The 19,580-nt window shown below is 31.8% G+C and overlaps 6 protein-coding genes and 1 long non-coding RNA gene across 14 annotated transcripts in view; 5 read left to right on the top strand and 2 right to left on the bottom strand.

The window, feature by feature from the left end:
* The first annotated feature begins 22 nt into the window (after nucleotides 1-22).
* Nucleotides 23-1,677, top strand: LOC143206634 (uncharacterized). Its single transcript, XM_076419254.1, has 6 exons — nucleotides 23-136; nucleotides 188-349; nucleotides 401-523; nucleotides 578-723; nucleotides 782-1,035; nucleotides 1,319-1,677. The coding sequence occupies exons 1-6, from the start codon at nucleotides 23-25 to the stop codon at nucleotides 1,531-1,533; spliced, it is 1,014 nt and encodes a 337-aa protein (XP_076275369.1). The 3' UTR covers nucleotides 1,534-1,677.
* On the top strand, nucleotides 1,220-4,130 carry Ing3 (Inhibitor of growth family, member 3). Its single transcript, XM_076397075.1, has 8 exons — nucleotides 1,220-1,764; nucleotides 1,841-1,912; nucleotides 1,966-2,114; nucleotides 2,163-2,362; nucleotides 2,418-2,676; nucleotides 3,031-3,185; nucleotides 3,407-3,620; nucleotides 3,674-4,130. Exons 1-8 carry the CDS (start codon nucleotides 1,737-1,739, stop codon nucleotides 3,788-3,790), a joined length of 1,194 nt encoding a protein of 397 aa, XP_076253190.1. The 5' UTR covers nucleotides 1,220-1,736; the 3' UTR covers nucleotides 3,791-4,130.
* A 370-nt stretch (nucleotides 4,131-4,500) lies between these two features.
* LOC143191741 (uncharacterized) lies at nucleotides 4,501-5,029 on the bottom strand. Its single transcript, XR_013004609.1, has 3 exons — nucleotides 4,890-5,029; nucleotides 4,694-4,799; nucleotides 4,501-4,639 (listed from the first exon to the last, which is right to left on the bottom strand). It is a non-coding gene; the product is annotated as an uncharacterized LOC143191741 (long non-coding RNA).
* A 724-nt stretch (nucleotides 5,030-5,753) lies between these two features.
* LOC143191653 (NHL repeat-containing protein 2) lies at nucleotides 5,754-8,967 on the top strand. 2 transcript variants are annotated; one of them, XM_076396981.1, is made up of 8 exons: nucleotides 5,754-6,102; nucleotides 6,215-6,402; nucleotides 6,457-6,623; nucleotides 6,683-6,933; nucleotides 6,985-7,352; nucleotides 7,410-7,643; nucleotides 7,700-7,911; nucleotides 7,966-8,967. In XM_076396981.1, exons 2-8 carry the CDS (start codon nucleotides 6,264-6,266, stop codon nucleotides 8,746-8,748), a joined length of 2,154 nt encoding a protein of 717 aa, XP_076253096.1. In that variant the 5' UTR covers nucleotides 5,754-6,102; nucleotides 6,215-6,263; the 3' UTR covers nucleotides 8,749-8,967. The 2 variants fall into 2 exon arrangements, with proteins under 2 accessions (XP_076253096.1, XP_076253088.1); XM_076396973.1 differs by lacking the exon at nucleotides 5,754-6,102 and having other exon boundaries at nucleotides 6,144-6,402.
* A 925-nt stretch (nucleotides 8,968-9,892) lies between these two features.
* Nucleotides 9,893-12,594, top strand: LOC143191701 (tubulin alpha-1 chain). Its single transcript, XM_076397065.1, has 2 exons — nucleotides 9,893-10,696; nucleotides 11,190-12,594. The coding sequence occupies exons 1-2, from the start codon at nucleotides 10,694-10,696 to the stop codon at nucleotides 12,537-12,539; spliced, it is 1,353 nt and encodes a 450-aa protein (XP_076253180.1). The 5' UTR covers nucleotides 9,893-10,693; the 3' UTR covers nucleotides 12,540-12,594.
* Nucleotides 12,595-13,634: 1,040 nt separating this feature from the next.
* ATPsynE (ATP synthase, subunit E) lies at nucleotides 13,635-14,159 on the bottom strand. Its single transcript, XM_076397093.1, has 2 exons — nucleotides 14,000-14,159; nucleotides 13,635-13,899 (listed from the first exon to the last, which is right to left on the bottom strand). The coding sequence occupies exons 1-2, from the start codon at nucleotides 14,039-14,041 to the stop codon at nucleotides 13,708-13,710; spliced, it is 234 nt and encodes a 77-aa protein (XP_076253208.1). The 5' UTR covers nucleotides 14,042-14,159; the 3' UTR covers nucleotides 13,635-13,707.
* An 18-nt stretch (nucleotides 14,160-14,177) lies between these two features.
* Gpat4 (Glycerol-3-phosphate acyltransferase 4) overlaps nucleotides 14,178-19,580 on the top strand; it is a 37,010-nt gene continuing 31,607 nt past the window's right edge. For all 7 annotated transcript variants that reach the window (XM_076397035.1, XM_076397044.1, XM_076397005.1 and 4 more), the window contains exon 1: nucleotides 14,178-14,745. In XM_076397035.1, the coding sequence (XP_076253150.1) occupies nucleotides 14,593-14,745 (153 nt within the window). In that variant the 5' untranslated portion in view covers nucleotides 14,178-14,592. The remainder of the gene's footprint in view (nucleotides 14,746-19,580) is intronic.

The raw sequence follows: 19,580 nt of genomic DNA, 5'->3' as shown, positions 1-19,580 counted from the left end.
ATTAATTTCGCGCTTCCGAGACATGGGGGGCGGTAGGAAATTCAGGGAGGCACGTATCCCTCGATATATGAAAGGAGAAGTCTCCGATATGACCAGGCTGTATGATTTGAGGACCTTCAACAGACACAGAGAAAAGGTAAAGGAGATTTTACGATATTCGTTAATCTTTTACAATATTTCCGAACAGGTCTTCTACGCTAAGGCCCTAGTGGATCATCATCCTCCCCATATGAATCCAATGATATATTTAAATGGAAAAAAGCTCAGGGAAGATGCCATCAGACTTCGACAAATTGATATTGAAAACAAAAATTTGTTGAGGAAAATTAATACTATCAACAGGCTTGGCGTAAATATCGTCTTCAGTTATTTTAATTTATTTATTATAAATTTATTGTAGGGCAAAGTCGATTCATATAATCCAAACGCATATCTACGCATTGATAAATGGCGAGCTTACAATGTATCAATCAAAAAAATTGAAGAGAAAAACAGAAATCTGTATGAACTTATAAATACAGCCGTACGGTTTTCCTACATAAACAATCTGTCAGAATAATGCCCTTTAAATTTACAGAAATCATTTTATGACAGAGCCAATTTTCAAAATGAGTGGGAGAGGGATTTAAATAAAATTCAACATATCTGCAGGTATCCCGTTTGCATATTAGAAAGGCCTTCTTTAGATGACGAGTTAAGACAAGCTCTTTCGATAAGTTACCTGTTCCACAGTTCTATTATAATAAATATTTAATAATTTCAGATGCTTTTTGGATTTCAGTGTAAAAAATGGAAAATATTTAGGACGTGTTATAATTGAACTTTACTACGATCATGTTCCTGTTACAGTTCAAAATTTTCTTGAACTATGTAAAGGCGAAGATTTAACTTACAAAAACAATTTGGTACATCGAATTATCCGTGGACAATACATGGAAATGGGAGATATTACACAATGTAATGGCAGAGGCGGCTTTTCTGTGTACGGAAAATCGTTTGCTGAAGAAAATCACAAATTAAAACATACTAAAGCAGGTACGAAGAAAATTATTATAATAGTTTATGTAACCCAACATACAGCTTACAGAATTTATTTACCTCGAAAGTAAAAAAATATTATATTAGTTTCATAAGAAAAAATAATATATTCAATTTTCATGATAATTTTATATATTTAAATAATCACTATCATCATTTATTGATTTATATTTTTATAGGTTGGTAACATTAGTCATTATGTTTTTTTTAGATCATCTAGTGCGATTTCAATTGTTAGTGTATTAATTGTGATTTTGAAATTAATTCAGAAATATTTAAGGTGTTTTATCCATGAAAAGAATTGGGTGGGCTGAAAATAATTCCCAATTTTGCATAACTTTTCGGAAAATGGAGCAGTTAGATTATAAAAATGTCGTTTTTGGAAATATAATTAAAGGCAACAGTGTCCTCATGGATATTCAGTATTATGGAAGGAAAATTGGAAAGCCGTTGGAAGAAATCGTCATTTCCAATTGTGGAGAATATACAAAATAGTCCGTAATTATTTTTCTATTTTGGATTTTGGAAAAATTTACTTTCAAGTTGGCAATGCTGTTGTTGGTAGTCCTTTTGCAAATGTCTGACTGACAAACATATGTGACAAAAACACGCCGAAAATAAATAAATTTACACCATAAATATTGTGATTTTAATAAAATATTTGTGTATTTTGTGAACGTAAAGTATAAGTAATCAAAATGTTGTATTTGGAGGATTATCTTGAAAGTAAGTTAGAGGTTGTTTACGGTGCTGACGTGTCCTTGCCAACAATGGCGGCAAATTCAAATTTAATATTTTCCAGTGATCGAACATTTACCTCAAGAACTGAGGGACAGATTCACAGATATGAGAGAAATGGATTTGAGTATACATAGTAATAGATTCGATTTAATTAAAGGGGCATTTTTCTTACGATATTGTTTCCAGATAATATGGATGAACTAGAAAAACGGGTAAAAGTTTTTTTCAGTGATTGTAAAAGGTTCCAGAATCAAGATATACCTCAATCTTTAGAGGAGGAATACAAAGCCATAAGAAAGGAATATTATAAGACGTTGGAGGATGCTGACGAAAAAGTTAGGACATGATTATTTGTTTAAACAACAATAACATTGTTTTCTTAGGTTCAGCTAGCAAGCACTATGTATGATTTAGTAGATAAGTACTTAAGAAGACTGGATTCAGAATTACATAAATTTAAATGTGAACTAGAAGCCGATAATAAGGGTATAACGGAGGTTTTAGAAAAAAGGTCTTTAGAATTAGATACACAAACACCAGTCCCCAATATGTCTAGTCAACAGAAAGAAAATAGATATGATAGGTATATATGTTTATTTTAATATCATAGCGATGTTCCTGATTTTCGTGGCTCCTAGTGTAAGCTCCAGCAGTTTCCGATATAGCAGGCCGCGTGGTGAAAAAAGACGTGAGAGTAGCACAACCTTGTCCAGTCAGTATGCAGAAAAGAGGCAGGCGATTGCTCCAGCGCCACTAGTTGAAACTCGACATGTAGCGACAGTTTCTCAAGCACCAGCTATAGCTACCTCAAATATTTCATACAGTTTAGGTCACAATTTAGGTGCAGGCACAGCGATAGCAGCAGCAGCTTCCCAAGCCATAGCTGCAACCCAGCAGGTAATCAGTTTTATGCCCATCATTTTAAATTGTCATTTTAGAAAAATGCATTTTCTTTTTGCCAAGCATTTTTTACATAGATTGTTTGTTATAAAATATATTTACCAATATCGATACTTGACAGTACAGTAATCTAATATACTTTGCCTTTATTCTGCTTTGCTTTGGAACCATACAGTTAAAGGTTTGTCGCTTTTCGTATTTCTAAAGCACCACTTATTTAGTTTAGTAGAACTTTTAAACCTCTGCCATCACAGTGTGCTATTATTACAAACAGTTTTGTTTATCTTGTTACCACTGTAGAAACTCTTCACTTGCAGTTCTTGAGAGAAACATAAAACGTGTATATTTCAGATGCAACAGGGAAGAAGAACTGCCAGCTTAAAGGCCTCCTATGAAGCCATTAACACTAGCGGGCATGAATTTATCCCAAGGGAGCTGGCCGGCGCTGCTCAAACTGCAATACAAGCCATCCAGCAGGATCATGCCAACAACAAGAAGAAGCAAAAGTACTTTGTCTCTTTTACGAACATGATCACCAAATCATTTATTTAATTCGTTCTCGTTTTAAAATTTTATTTGAAATTATATATTAAAACAGACCAACATCTAGTTTAATTTCAGATTAGCTTTAACGGCAACTAGACGAGATATATGGTTTGGTGTGGATAATGATTATTTCTTTGTTTTTTTATTTGTTAATCAAAACGAAATGCATTTTGCTCAACAGGAAATACAGTAGCACTTTATCGTCAAGTTCCTCCTCTGTTCAACAAGTGATATCCACACCTCAACCAGTCGTTGTACCTGAAGTATCCACAGAAGTGGATAATGCTAATGCTGAGGTCACTGATGGGGAATGGACATATGATCCAAATGAACCCAGATATTGTCTGTGCAACCAAGTTTCTTATGGTGACATGGTTGCTTGTGATAATGAAGACGTAAGGCCTTAATTAATTACCGCTATTTGGTTACTAATTTATTTTATATACAGTGTCCTTCTGAGTGGTTCCATTATCCTTGCGTCGGAATCACTGCACCTCCAAAAGGTAAATGGTATTGCCCACAGTGCACTGCCACAATGAAGAGGAGAGGTGGTAGAAAAAATTAACAAAATTTTTAATAAATTTAACTATATGTAGTGTCGTACCTCCTGAAATTATTAATGAATTGTTGAGGATAAAAAAATATGACTATAATTATTTTTTATCTAGCTAAATTTGCCATTTTACGAATATTCTCCCGTTAATAAAGGGTGGGTGTTTTATACTTAACAATTCTCATTGAAAGTATTACCTTTTATAAATGTATTTTTTTCTCTAGGAAAATAATTATATGTACTTTTTTTTTAATATATACGCTTATCTTCATAATTTTTTGAGAGCAGTATATTGCTGTAAATGTTTTTTATAATTTGGTTTTCAAGAACGAATAAAGATTTTTCTAATATATTCTGGTTTTTCTCTAATTTTTAAAAATCAACATATGCCAGGCTAATAAATAATCTTTGACAAAAATATGTATGGGAAAAACCATTGCACAAACTACTATTACTTTATGGCTGTTTGAACTATTTCAAGCTGTGTTTTGCGATTGTATGCTATTGAGAATGACTGTAAAATACATGAAGTTAAAGATAGTTGTTATTATGTTTACAGGAAGTTGAATCTGCTAAGAACAGGAGCATTTTGGGGCTTTCGAAAATAATTATCTTATTAAAAACAAACTTACTTAAGAATTTAATATCTTTCTCAAATTTAAGAATAATTTAAACAGCCCTAAAATAGTTAAAACAAAAGTGGTTTAAAAGAAAGTTATACATTGTCTTTTGCAAGAGAACTACGACCCCAAGCAATTCATCTTCGCTTTGCCAAGAATCGAAATAAAATGACGCAGATGATGAAGTTGATTGGCTCTCACTCACTGCATAGAAAATGTTCGATCACCCAAGAAGTTGAACCTTTAAAGAAAAAATATCGGGGGTTTCAATTCGTCAAATTAGTAGAAAACATACCTTGGAATTTACATTATGAACAGCCTTTCAATTAAATGGTCATTCCTCTTGAACTTTTATTTCAAAATATTTTCTAGTTTTGAAATATACGCTGTTGCTAAACATGCTATACATTTTCATAAAATTGAACATATTTGCATTAAACATACATTCTAAATTCTAGATAAAGAAGTATTTTTAAAAATAAAAGTGTTACCTGTATACTGTTTAATGGGAAACATTTATAAGAAACAAATTTCTTCAATAAACCAGTTTATTCAAAATAACAAATTGCTTGATACCATATAATATTAAAAATTTATATTGTTCACATACAGTTCTGGTGTTACATCATAAATGTTTGAAAACTTCCTGATTTTTCATTCACACTTTAAAATAATTTCTGAGTTTTATAATATATGGGTTCAAAAATATTCAAATCTTCGTAAAGATGCTGCTATAATTCAGGGATGGTTCTGACCAAAGCCAGGGCAAAAAACCAATGAAAAAATATTGAAGACCATCACATGTCTACTACAATTACTATTATTAGGATCTCAGATTTTATTTATAGTCATTTTGTTCTGCCATCTTTTGGCCTGTGGATAATTTTAATTTGTTAACCACCAATTTACATTGCAATGGCAATTGGGATGATTTGTCACTTCAGATAACTGGTGCTCATAAATGTTATATTCTATTTTTATGGTCTATTGTCCACTAAGTTGGTTTTGTTTTAAGAAAAGAAGTAGTTTAGGCTTCCACTAAAATGAAAACATAATAAGTTTGAGTGTTAGTCTTTCTATAATAATTTACTAAATTGATTCCCATTCTTTTCATTCATCTCAAACAAGTATGTTTTGATATCGATTTACCAATAACCTGTGACAATTTTATGGCTATTTACTTTGATACGGCATCACGATCTTGTTTAACAATTGCACAAAGAACAATCTAGCACCTTTTTTTTAATCTTCAAACGACGGCCAGATTTCACTTTTGTCTGAATATTTCCACTTTCTTTAAATTGAGCAGCAATAACAGAATCAATCAAGCAGCATCATCAATTACAAAACATAATAACACTGTCTTTATTTTTTATAAATAAATCCCTTAATGTTTTCTAATCAAAGCCTTGTTAGGCAACTCATTATATTATTGTATCACGCATCATTTAATAGAGAAGGTCTAATTAATATTTAGCGAGCATTTCTCTGTTTCTTTATTTATATAAATTAATAACAAATAGGTATTTAATAATAGTAACAAACATTAAATTAATAAGTCCGGTAACATACAAGGTTACTCTTATATCGATAGACAACCAGTTATTATCGTATATTACAATTCAATATTCCTGCTGCACAACAATACAATTGTTATCGTCATAACCTCGTTTCTCTGACACTGAAAATTTACGAAACGAATTGGTAAGTGGTATTATTTTTTTTAACTTTCTCTATTTATATCATTGAATCATTCATATGATTATTTACGGTTTTATAGATTCTATTTTAATATTCGAATGAATCTTATTCGTAGATCCGTTGTAAATTTAATTAATAGAATAGCACCGCGAAGAATATACACAATGAATTCTGATGAAAATTATTTATATTATTCACATGAGAAACTCCAAGGTTTGATTGAGAATTCTGATAGTAAGGAAAGAGGTATCAGGGAATATTTAAGGACCGTTAAGTATGCGCCTATACAGGATTTTAAGGAAGGTATTTTGTCATTTATAATAATGGTTTATTTGTTAATGTAACTATTTTTTCCAGGACTCGAATGGTTCAATGTTTTAGAACCTTTATCTTTTAAAAAACACTTAAAAGGAAAATTAGTGGTCTTGGATTTTTTTACCTATTGTTGTATTAATTGTATGCATATTATTCCTGATTTAAGAGAAATAGAAAATACTTTTTCTGTCGAAGACGGACTTGTTGTGGTCTGTAACATTTGTTTTTATAATAATAACCTTAAATATCTATATATTGTATACTATAGATTGGTGTACATAGTGCCAAATTTGAAAATGAAAAGCTCTCAAGCAACATTTTGGCTGCTGTTCAGAGATATAATATTGGCCACCCTGTAGTGAATGATGATAATTCTGAGATGTGGCAGAACTGTGATGTGCACTGTTGGCCTACTCTTTTAATGCTGGGGCCTAATGCTGACCCAATTATTATGCTGACCGGAGAGGGCCATAAAGAAGATTTATTAGATTATATTAGAGTTGCTTTGAATTTCTATAAGTAAGATTTTATAAATTTCTTCTAAAATATTTTTAACTATTCTGGTTTCAGAGAAAAAAATCTTATTTCAAATCATAAACTACCCTCTAAATCAGCCTTTCATCTCTTACCCGATTTGAAAGGCCCCCTTTTGTTCCCGGGAAAAATAACTTCTTTTGTTGGAGAAGATGGGGAACAGATACTGGCTGTCTCTGATACAGGAAACAGTAGAATCTTAATAATAAATGATAAAGGAATTATACTGAAAGTTATTGGTGGCAAAAAATTGGGATTCAAAGATGGCAGTTTAGATAATGCTGAGTTTAATAATCCACAAGGTTTAGTTTTTCTGAATAAACATATTTTGTTTGTGGCTGATACAGAAAATCATGCTATAAGGAGAATTGATTTACAGAAGGGTGCTGTTGAAACTGTAGCCGGTATTTTGACATGTTATGTGCTCTAAATGTTTTTATTGGTAATGTCACCTTTTCAAGGTACTGGAAAACAAGGTCATGACCGTTTAGGTGGTAATCCAGGACCTCAACAATTAATTTCTAGTCCGTGGGATTTGGCAATATATAAAACACCTGATATGGATTTAACATTCCATCCAGATGGTAAACCTCCAATTCGGAATGTTCTATTGATTGCTATGGCAGGTACTCATCAAATATGGGCTCTATTTCTTGAGGATACTGTTTGGTGGAAGTGTAAAAAATATAATAAAGGTTGTAGTGTGTTTTAGGAATGAGAATATATGCGAATTAATTGTTTTAAATTGAAGGTGTCTGTGTTAACATAGCAGGTTCTGGAAGAGAAGAAAACAGGAACAACAATTATGCACATGCTGCAGCTTTTGCACAGCCATCTGGATTAGCTCTGTGTGAAAATAGAAAAGAGATTTATATAGCTGATAGTGAAAGCTCCAGTATTAGAAGAATGTCTTTGGTTGATGGTAAAGTAACACCTGTTGTGGGTGGTGATAGAAATCCTAATGTGAGTTTTGATGTTTTACTTTTGATTGTGAGTATTAATCAGGTAAAATTCCAGAATCTGTTCGCTTTTGGGGACAAGGATGGGGTTTTGTTTGATGCCAAGCTGCAACATTCCTTGGGTTTAGCGATGAGCTCTGATGAAAAAACGCTTTATGTGGCTGATACTTATAATCATAAATTAAAGAAAATTGATGTGATAGAAAACAAAATATCGACATTGCCGTTCAGCAACAACGCCGATATCGCCGAGGGTACCAGCAATTTGTTCAAAGAACCAGCTGGTCTGTGCCTCAGTCCTGATGGGAAAAAAATATTTCTAGCCGATACCAACAACCATCAAATTAAAATAATTTCTCTCGGAAGAAATAGTTCGATAACTAAACTGGAGAAACTGGATCTGAAACATAATAGTTTAGAGAGCAGGTGCAATCGAAAACCATCGGGAGATATCCTCTCCCTAGGGAATCCCTTGAGCATAAATTCCAGGGGTGGCAAAGTATTGCTGAAAGTTATTCTTCGATTTCACGATACTTTGAAACTGACTGAGGACGCTCCTCAGAAATGGATGGTGGTCCTGCCGAATGCGACGTATTCGTCTGTACCCAAAAACGGTACCGATATTAAAGCAATTGATTTAGTTTTAAGCTTACCCCCTAAAAAGGACGATGGTAACGATTTCATCGATATCGCTTTTGATTTGATGACTTGTACTAACGAAACATGTCTGCCAAAGAGTTTTGTGCTAAGGATACCTTTAATATTCGAAGAAAATGGTGCATTACATCTAGAAAAGATAACAAATGTGATTTTAGACGTAAACAACATTAAAGCAGAATAATTAATATTGTAGGGGGATATTTTATTAAGAATTTTTCTCTGATTTTAAAATTTTGTAAAATGACTTGTCCCATATTCACATTTCTTATGTTATGAACTAATATTTTATTGTTTGTTAATGATGTTAATAGTTTACTTGCACTCTTTTATGCCTTTGTTTTGTTTATAATCCTTTTATATTGAGGCTTTTCTAAGGGTATTAATAAAAACGTTATTTGTATTAGGGTGTCTTATTTCAACCGTATAATAATTTTATAAATATACTAAGACTATAATAAAAATAACAGTTCTTTAACTAAATTTATTACAATTTCGATAACCTTTACAAATAAAAAATAAATGTTTAATTAAACAAACCTCAAAAAAACACTCTTGTTTTTGTAATAATTTTTTTTTGTATCTAATTTAAATATCCCTTTGATTAATATTTGATGAACAAATTGAACATCAATTAAAATTATCTCACTTACTCACCAAATTAATCTTGAAAAATTCCAAATGAGGATATTTCTAACATCAATCAAAAATAATTTATCTTTTTAGCCATTTTATACTGAAAGGTGTAATAATATTCTGACATCAGACTATTGATTAAATTATAAAAAGATATTGATTTTCTGAATTATCTTTAGTTATGTTCTCATTGATGTTTACTTCGTTATAAACTATATTTATTTAAATAAATACTCAGTTTAGACTCATATTTGTAGGTATAACAACTAGTAACATATAACATATAAATATGTGGGTATGAACTAATGAGTCATCGACGTATATACGTGCATTACCGAATATAAACAGTAGAAATGTTGTGATATCACTTCCATTTAAGGCAAAACCACTTCCAAACCACAGCTAGGTCATTTTTAAGGAGATATCTTGCTATTTCTAGTAATAAAGAATTAGGTTAAACATTCTGCAGTTTTTCTTCAATATAAACAGAAATATGTAGACCAATCAATATATAATTTAATAGGCATTGTAAAGGTCTTGAGTAAACAACGAGGTTACATGGGGAAATAAATTGTAAATAATGATTTGGAATAATTTAACTGTACATCAGTTCAAGGTCACTTAGATATCATCTCAACAAAAGCCTTTAATATTTTCAAAGAGACCGTTCCTTTATATTGCCAGCTGTTCCCATTTTTCTTCGGTCTTTTACAATAAACGTTTACCATTCGGTCTTTTCTACTTTTGATTAAATTTGTTTATATTAATCTTATATTTGTATTATAATGGCCATTTTGATGAAGATACTTTATTTTTGAACAAAAACATTCCATGAATATTTTGAATTATTATTTATACGTCTAGAAAACGGATCTATAAATACATGTCCAAATTTAAAACGCCCTGTGCCTCGTTATTGCATGTCTTGTCTCATGTCTTCAGACAGTTAATTCCAATGCTATAAATAGGCAAAAGTATTGATTAGAAGGTTTCCTCCTCGAAATAATATTGTATACTATACAATTTTGACCTCAAAACTTTTATAAAAACATAACTAAATACACTTAATTAATTAAATTAATTAAAGCTTTTGGTGATACATTCTAAACTTTAATTTAATGTTAATTAAAACTTTAATAACATAATATAAACTATCCATGAAATGCAGTTAAAAATATTATATATTTATGATTAATATAATGTATAAAAAAAACATCTGCATTGGAAAAAATCGATCCAAAAGTATATTCAAATGAAATATCGAAGAAGGCGAATTGACCAAGCGCGGGTTTCCGTTACCCACATGATGTGTCTTTGGCCAATCGCAGACGAGAATCGAGGCGTTGGTTCGCTGACGTCACAACGAGTATAAATACAAGTTGTAGCGTCGCTTTCCTCAAAGTTCGTTTGGAAAGCTGCATCACTAGCTTCTCTGAGCGTCTGCAATCGTTTTAGATTTACTTTGTGGTGAAATTTGAAGATAACTTATAAAAATGGTGAGTATGTTATTCAGTTTAGTTAATATAAGTCTTGGGATAGTTCCGTCTCTCTAATAGTATATTTTAATGAAAGGAAATGATTAATACACGTGGCTGATGCCGGGTGTGGACGCCATTTTGTTGCTTACCGGTATTTGATCCAATTTTACTAATTGTTTTTATAGTTAGTAAACTGTAAAATTGTGCAATATCATATTATTTAATTAAATGCTAGTAACAGGGCTCGTTTAATTTGGCTACGATATTTTTGGGATTTAAAATTAATGATGCTATTGAAATACAATTCTAGAATTTTAATTTTGTTAGTTTTGTCGTCATATAAATATATTTAAATTATTAAATAGTCTGTCTTAACAAGAATTGCCATCTGATTCCAAAAATTAAAGTTCTAATTGCTTTCTTATCGTTGTTTTTGCGACAAACAATTTTTTCGATTAGATTATTCATAAGTATTAGTGGAATTTTTATTGACGTATAATTTTTTTTCCAGCGTGAATGTATCTCAGTACATGTTGGCCAAGCCGGTGTCCAAATCGGTAACGCCTGTTGGGAACTCTACTGTCTTGAACATGGTATCCAACCCGATGGTCAAATGCCATCCGATAAGACTGTTGGAGGTGGAGACGATAGCTTCAACACTTTCTTCAGCGAGACTGGCGCCGGCAAACATGTTCCCAGAGCCGTGTTCGTAGACTTGGAACCCACCGTCGTGGATGAAGTGAGGACTGGCACATACAGACAATTGTTCCACCCCGAACAACTGATCACCGGCAAGGAAGATGCCGCCAACAACTACGCCAGGGGTCACTACACTATCGGCAAGGAGATCGTCGATTTGGTTTTGGACAGGATCAGGAAATTGGCCGACCAGTGTACCGGTCTCCAAGGATTCCTGATCTTCCACTCTTTCGGTGGAGGTACTGGATCAGGATTTACCTCTCTCTTGATGGAAAGGTTATCTGTTGATTATGGAAAGAAGTCCAAACTTGAATTCGCTATCTACCCAGCTCCCCAAGTATCCACCGCTGTAGTCGAACCTTACAATTCAATTCTCACCACCCACACTACCTTGGAACATTCTGACTGTGCTTTCATGGTCGACAATGAAGCTATCTACGACATCTGCAGGCGTAACCTGGACATTGAACGCCCGACATACACCAATTTGAACAGACTGATTGGTCAGATCGTCTCTTCAATCACCGCCTCCCTGAGATTCGATGGTGCCCTGAACGTCGATTTGACTGAATTCCAGACCAACTTGGTACCATACCCCCGTATTCATTTCCCTCTGGTTACTTATGCTCCAGTTATCTCAGCTGAGAAGGCTTACCATGAACAACTTTCTGTTGCTGAAATTACCAATGCTTGTTTCGAGCCAGCCAACCAGATGGTAAAATGCGATCCAAGACACGGAAAGTATATGGCCTGCTGTATGTTGTACAGAGGAGATGTTGTACCAAAAGATGTAAACGCAGCTATTGCCACCATCAAGACCAAACGTACCATTCAGTTCGTAGACTGGTGTCCAACCGGTTTCAAGGTTGGTATCAACTACCAGCCACCAACCGTCGTTCCAGGCGGTGACTTGGCCAAGGTTCAAAGGGCCGTCTGCATGTTGTCCAACACCACCGCTATCGCCGAAGCCTGGGCTAGATTGGACCACAAATTCGATCTGATGTACGCCAAACGAGCTTTCGTCCATTGGTATGTAGGTGAAGGTATGGAAGAAGGTGAATTCTCCGAAGCCCGTGAAGATCTTGCTGCTTTGGAGAAGGATTACGAAGAAGTCGGCATGGACTCTGGAGAAGGTGAAGGCGAAGGAGCCGAAGAATATTAAGCTGGAATGATCTGAAGATTTTGAAATGAAATAAATTCCATTTTTTTTACTGGTATATTTGCGTTTTTCTCTCCTTATAAACCCCTGTTTCGGTAGTAATTGAAATTGTTTAATAATTATTAATGGGATTTCGTTTTATTATCTCTATTCTATCTCGTTTCTGCTGTAGCAAATATGAATAAAATAAAGAAATTTAGTATAGCAAATCTACTTGCTTTACGATCGTGAAAATTGGTTTACCTGAGTCGTTGCTTGTTCAAGAGTAAAATTTAAATTAATGAATATTCCCAAGGTGTATACAATTTTCGAATACGCACATTAAGCGAAATGCAAGGTTTTAATATTTTAATATCTTTTTCTGTTAAGTCTCCTAATCTTTCCGTTGTAATTAGTTTTGTAACAAAGTCGTATTCTTCCTTAAAATTTATTAATCATCATAGTACACTTATATACAATAATTAAACTTCATGTATAAAAGCTAATTTCGTTCTCTTTTATGGCTTGTAGGGATGCTGCCTGAAAATCTATTACGGTTTGAGATTTTTATTTTAGGGGTTGGACCCCCTATAATAAATGGGAGGGACTGTTAAAGTACTTTTTAAAGTTATCAATATCTACTGTTCAAACTATTTGCCCTGTAGAGATATAATACATGAATTATATTGTAGAATTGTATTTAGTAACAAAAAAATTTCTTTAATAAAAGAATCGTAAATTTGTGTCTTATTTTATTAGTTTAATTATTCGGTGCTTAGGCAACCAAACTAATGAAATATAATAACATTAAAATTAGGAATTTTTAAATGTATATAGAAAAGGGTAATTGTACAAATACTAACTGTTGATTTTTCAACTAAATATTTCTGATAGTTTTGTTATAGGATATCATATTAGCATTATAAACCAATATGCCTATATTTTACAGACTGAGAATTAGTACTACTTACTCTATGCTTTTATATTAACTTTTACTAGAGATGTTTATGGCCATATAAGACATTACAACTCTTTATTCATTATTCAGTTACGTTTTAAAGGTTGTATAATCACCAATAACATTTTAACACAACAAATTCATCCCTACTGAATAAAATATTATTTTTGTGAGAAATTAACTTTATTACTTAGCACTACTTATAACAAAAAAAAACATCTATTAACACCCAGTTTATTTCGCCATTTCTTCTAGTTCCTTGATTTCTCTTTCAGCCGCTAATTTTTTCTCGGCAGCTAATTTGTCGTCGCGAATTGCTTTCTGTTTTGTTTCAACTTCCCTGATCTTTGCTTCCTTTTTCGATAGACGGTTTTGGTGGAACGCTCCATAGGCAACACCGACCCCCAAAAAGCTCCATCTAAAGAACTAAAGCATTTGTGTTATGTAATATGTAACCGAAATATAACGTAAATTAAAGATTGTCCATAAATTATGATTATTTCAGCTAGTTTGAAACATCTGTTACCTTAATGACAGGAGACACACGAACTGGGGCAGCCAAAGACATTTTTCTTTATAGAATTTTGTAAAACAGCCTCAAATATAACCTCAGGTCTGAAAGACAATTTGACAGTTAACCAGGCGTCAAGAGACAGATATTTCTAACAAGTGACATTTTTCCTATCCTCTTTTAATTGTATATTAGTAACAGAGATAGATATGTGACCCTTCAGCAGACAGCTATCCATTTTAATTTTATTGTATTAATGATGGAATATCCAGGAAATTTGGTTAAGCAGTTTTAACTGTTACATTAACATAAATTTATTAGTTCTTCAAAAGTGTAAAATATTGGGAATAAATATAAAAATTAAGATAAGACAAAAATGCACATGTTTTATGCGCACGCGTGCCATATGTCATAGTGTTGTGTTCATTTCATTGCTGAATAATTAAAGAAACGAGAAATTATTTATTTTTAGCATTCGCGTGGCCGTGTCAGTATTTCACGATTAGTCAGTTGTGGCGTTTCGTAAATCAGAATGTTGGTGTTTTAAATCGTAATAGAATACATAGTATTTACTTTTTTAAATTTGTTTGAATAAAACCGCTGTGAACATGGCGTTGTTGGCCACCGGGTTAAATTTTCTTTCTTCTATATTATTGGTACCATTCATGATGCTCCTGTTGTCGATAATTTTTTTGGCATCGATAGGAAAGTCTTTGGGTGTTCGACGATTGTATGTGAAAGTGCTACTCATGATTTTCGAGGTAAGTGTATTGTATATTAACCTTTTCCATTCATAGTTTAGTCATGTGGGAATTTTATTAGATGCCTGCGAAAAAAATTGAGCATATCTAAAATATTCTCATTTATTATAATATATTTTTATGTTTTATTGACCTGAACTAGTCCCCGCCTTAATCATATTTAATGTTATTCTAACGGTGTTGATTTCTATTTTATACTCTTCCTTTTCTACAAATAATTTTCGCAAAAGAATTAATGAATGCCAACGATTATTATTCAGCATTCTATTAAGTAAAAATATATTTTTATTTCTGTTAATTTCTATATCAAATAATCACTATTATATGTCGTGATGGGAGTTAAAATGTATGTGTTCATGGAACTCTTGATAACATTTTTTCAATAAAAAATCAAAGCATTTTTATCAACCTATTCATTTGGACTTTTGACGTTGGACTATAATTATTTGTAAATCATATTAATCGAAACTATAGTGGATGACAATAGCATATGATTTATGTACTGATAGATGTTTCTATATACCCGCAGAAACATTGTTTTGGTATTTTATTATTGTTTCTCTCTGATCCTTAAAAGCGTGTTAACCTCTAATTTTATACTTGGAATATAACAATAGCTAATCTACTAAATGTTTGTATATCTATTTCACGAAGGTATATGGACGATATATTAACTTTTTATATATAATATTTTTACGCGATGACCTGGTATTGATGTTCTGTATCATCTAATTTTAGAATCTGAAACGTATTGAGGCTATATTACATAGGTTTTGATATTATTTGGGCCACTTGCTAACTGGAGTTATTTTTTCTACATTTAGTTTATGGTTTCATGGCCATGTTGATAGATTTTCATTCCGGTGGCTTTGTTCAATGTAAATTTCCTGTTTTTCCGCAGGAAGTGGATGTGAATTTATTTTTAAGTGCCTCTTTTTATTCTATTATATGTCGCCTGGGAATCTTAATGTCGTTTTATGTACTGTCTATCATAATAATATTAAATGTGTAGCAGCGAGAATGTATACCACGACTAAGTGCTTTTAGTTTAAACTTCAATTGATGGTTCTCATTGATGATAAGAATGTTCATTGTTATATCAACTATTTACCAATTTCAGGTTGTGCATATGTGAGTCCACCTTTGTTCGACAGTTCGATTTCAAATTCCAAATTGTTTGAAGTGTTTTGGCTATTTGCAAAGAATGTTATCTGTTTTTTTAATTATAATGATGGTGAAATTATCAACAGGAAACCGATTTTTCGAATTTGCAACATATAAAAGTCCTTTTTATATTAGTATAAGCAGATTTTTCCTAAAGTAATTTACGGTCATCTTCCCCTGTAACCTTCTAACTTAATTTTTATTTATCTACAAACCACTTTATTAATGTACAGAAAATATAATAGTTGTATAGTTCGATTTATTTTCCAATATAAATTTCATGTTTTTTTTTTGTTAATTGATATATCATTTTTTTTAAGAGGAATAGAACTTTCATCTGTCAATCTGGCATTACTGTTTTTTATGAAAACAATTTTGATAACTCTCATGTGATTTATGTTTAGTTTGGTGTACCATTTTATCATGCATAGAACAAAGCGTGCAAGTTGTGTAGATTTAACGAATCGCACTCTGTGTCCATTGTATGGTCAACATAGAAAGAGTAAGAGATTGTGTCTAACCACTATCTGGAGGATTCTGCTGAAAACTCATGTACGTTTACAAAGTGCGACAATAGGCATGATAAATGTAATAAAGAATTACAAAAACAGTGATTTATAATAATAATATATGCTAGAAATATTCTAGAAAAGATTTATTTTTAGTTTACTAAGTGTAATTACTAAGATTTTAGTAAAAATAAATGCAGAAAATTGAAAAATTCGTTATATTAATTCAAAAGTCGATTAGAAGCATCGCGAAACATTGACGTCACCTAGCGTTCCTAACCATTATTTCAAGATTCCAACGTTTGAACTTTTTGGCGCTCTTAGATTTTATTTGGAATATTTATCTTATATTTCACAGTTAAAAAATCGGGTTTGTGCTACCAACGGAAAGAAAAGATAAACGAAAAAATTGATCCGGGATAAATCCCGGTAAAGGTAGATAGGTAAATTATATGTATTTAATAGTGGAATTTAAAAATTTGTTTTAACAATAGCCTTATTTTAACTTTTATCGGTTATGGCACACATAACAGGCTGTAAAAACTTAATAAAAACACATTGTCCAATCAAATATGTATGACTTACCCTTAACCCACTGAATTTGATGTAGAAGAAATCAGATATTTGATATTAGCTTTTTATAATCTAACCATGATGGGATTTGATTGATCGTTAAGTAGTGAACAGCAGTGAATGTTCATTGAGTTCACTTAGAAGCTCATTTTCTTTTGTCTGGTTGGCATTCGAATCTTATAGGCATCCATCATATTATATTAAATGTAATTTTCCATATTATTTGATAATTGGAAAGAGAACACAATTATTATGGACTACACAATAAACAAAACAAATGAACCTTAAGTTTTAACCTTAACAGTGTTATTTGCATTGATATTGCGTTTATAAAACACTTTCGACATGATTAAAAGTAGTTAAAATAGTAAATACTTACATTAGATTGCTATACAGGCTGGTTTGCGCCTTGCAAAATTTAACCACATTTTTCATCAAGACAAGTCTATATTGGTGTGCAGTTTGTTTTTAATCAATGACTACTATAGAGCCACTATGTGTTCACAATATTCATCGTTGCTAACTTGAATCACTAGGATGTGGAGGAGGTGTAATTTCAACAAGACAGCCCAAGAAGTTACTCCAGCTTTTGCCATGATACGCTTATTGAAGAAAACGTTTGTCGAAACAATGTTTTGATCTTTCTTCGACAAGTCCAAGGCGATTGAGGGATATATGCCGACAACCATTTAAAAAAAAAACGGTAAAATTTACAATAAAGTTGAATTAAATGTTCGTTTTCATTTGAATTCATTCTAATGAATTATTGAATTATTAATGAATTATTTGAATTCATTTCATTCTTTCATTCTAATTCATTTGAAAATCAAGTAACGAGTGTCATTGTTAAATGTTCAATGTTTTATGACCCATGTTTAGTTCCAAAGCGATGTCTCAAGATGAGATCGGTATGTTTCTATCGATACATTTTGATAAAAATTGCTCTTTGTGTAAACAAAAGAGGTCTTTTAATTTGGAATGTTTTATGGATTATTACTTTTCAAATACCCTAGATGTGAGGATTCATTAAAAATCATCGTGGCCCTTTCGGCACTAATCGTTTTTCGTCGGCGTGCAATAGAATGTGGCTTGTTTAACAAGTATTATTAGTGATATGAGACTGTAAAGTTCTCAATTAGGCAAAATAGAAATTATTTTTCTTAAACTTTATTCGATGTTTAAGATCTACGGCTAGCGAATAATTTCGTAACAAACTTGATATATTAATCATTGAAATTCATGAAAATTGGCTCATTTGGCTCGAAAGGGTTCAGACCAACAACATATTACTGGAGAATCAAGCTAGTCCGCGACGACCGAAAGAGATAATCTAAAATATGCATAGATTATCTATATCACGGCGTAAAAATTAATGAAAACCTATAATATATACTAAACCATTACATCTGACATGAACAGACACATTCGATATTTAAAAAAAAAAACAAAAAATTTTTACAATAAAAAATAAATTAAAACTTAGCATTCTGAATAGAAATTTAATATTAAACAAAGCACATTGAAAGTATTCTAAATCTAAAAATAAGCATCCTAAAAGGAAATGAATAATACAACCTAACAAAGGCATTAAGTTCACCATTTTCAAATTGAGGGAATCAAAATCTATCAGGCCTTTCTAATTTAAGTGCCAATTTAAACCTAACGAACGTATAAAAATTATACTTTACGTAAAACAACTCAGAAAAACAGGATCAGCTTTTGAATAATGTATATATAGTCAATTCAAAATAGCAGCAAAATAGTAAATATAAATTCAATATTTAATTGCATTTTATGTAATTTACTTTTTTATAATTAATCCTGCGAAAAGATACATAGTAGATCAGATTACTGAATCTTAAGGCTACATAGTATTATATCACTGCATTTTTAATCCAAATGAGTTGATATCGCGTATTGCAAAGAATTATTACAATAGATATTCAGGTCGAGGAAGATATTCAAACCAGAACTCTCTGAATTTATGGAAAGAGGCATTGTCGAAAATAACACCTTCGGTTTGTATGAGCTCAATCAGACACATTGAAGAAGAAATTGACAAATGGTAGAATCTTGAGCAAGTTTTTAATAGATTGGAAATAAACAGCTTGGTTATTAACTTGACTAGTATTTCTAAAAGTGACTGTGATTGAATAAAACTTTATGAATGTTGGTTTATGATTCAATGCTGACAATTACCAAGACAGGGTGATGAAAGAGGAAACCACTAAAGGTCAGTATACAATTAATATACTTTAATTGTAGGGAATTGTATTATAAAGTGTGAAAGCTTTATGAGCATGTGTGTTATTGTTCAGAATATACATGAACGTTTGGTTAACATGTATGAGTAGAGAAATAACACTAACTGTTTTGCAGTTATGGCAAATGCATTAAGGAGAATGCAGTGATTAAATGTAGTTTTATCAAGAAAGATGTATACAGATAGTAACAGGACAAACTAAAGAGAAATATAGTAATATCATAATGACTTTACAAGGATACATTGCATCGAAACAAGAACTAAGCGTTAAACATAAATATGCTCTCTACTGAAAGTAAAATACTTTACTCAGATATACAATTGTT

This window comes from Rhynchophorus ferrugineus, unplaced genomic scaffold, assembly GCF_030347505.1.
Source record: "Rhynchophorus ferrugineus isolate W39M unplaced genomic scaffold, kcgeb_rfMv2 rfM1, whole genome shotgun sequence".
Classification (NCBI taxonomy): Eukaryota; Metazoa; Arthropoda; class Insecta; order Coleoptera; family Curculionidae; genus Rhynchophorus; species Rhynchophorus ferrugineus.
This window is presented reverse-complemented; position numbering and strand designations above follow the sequence as displayed.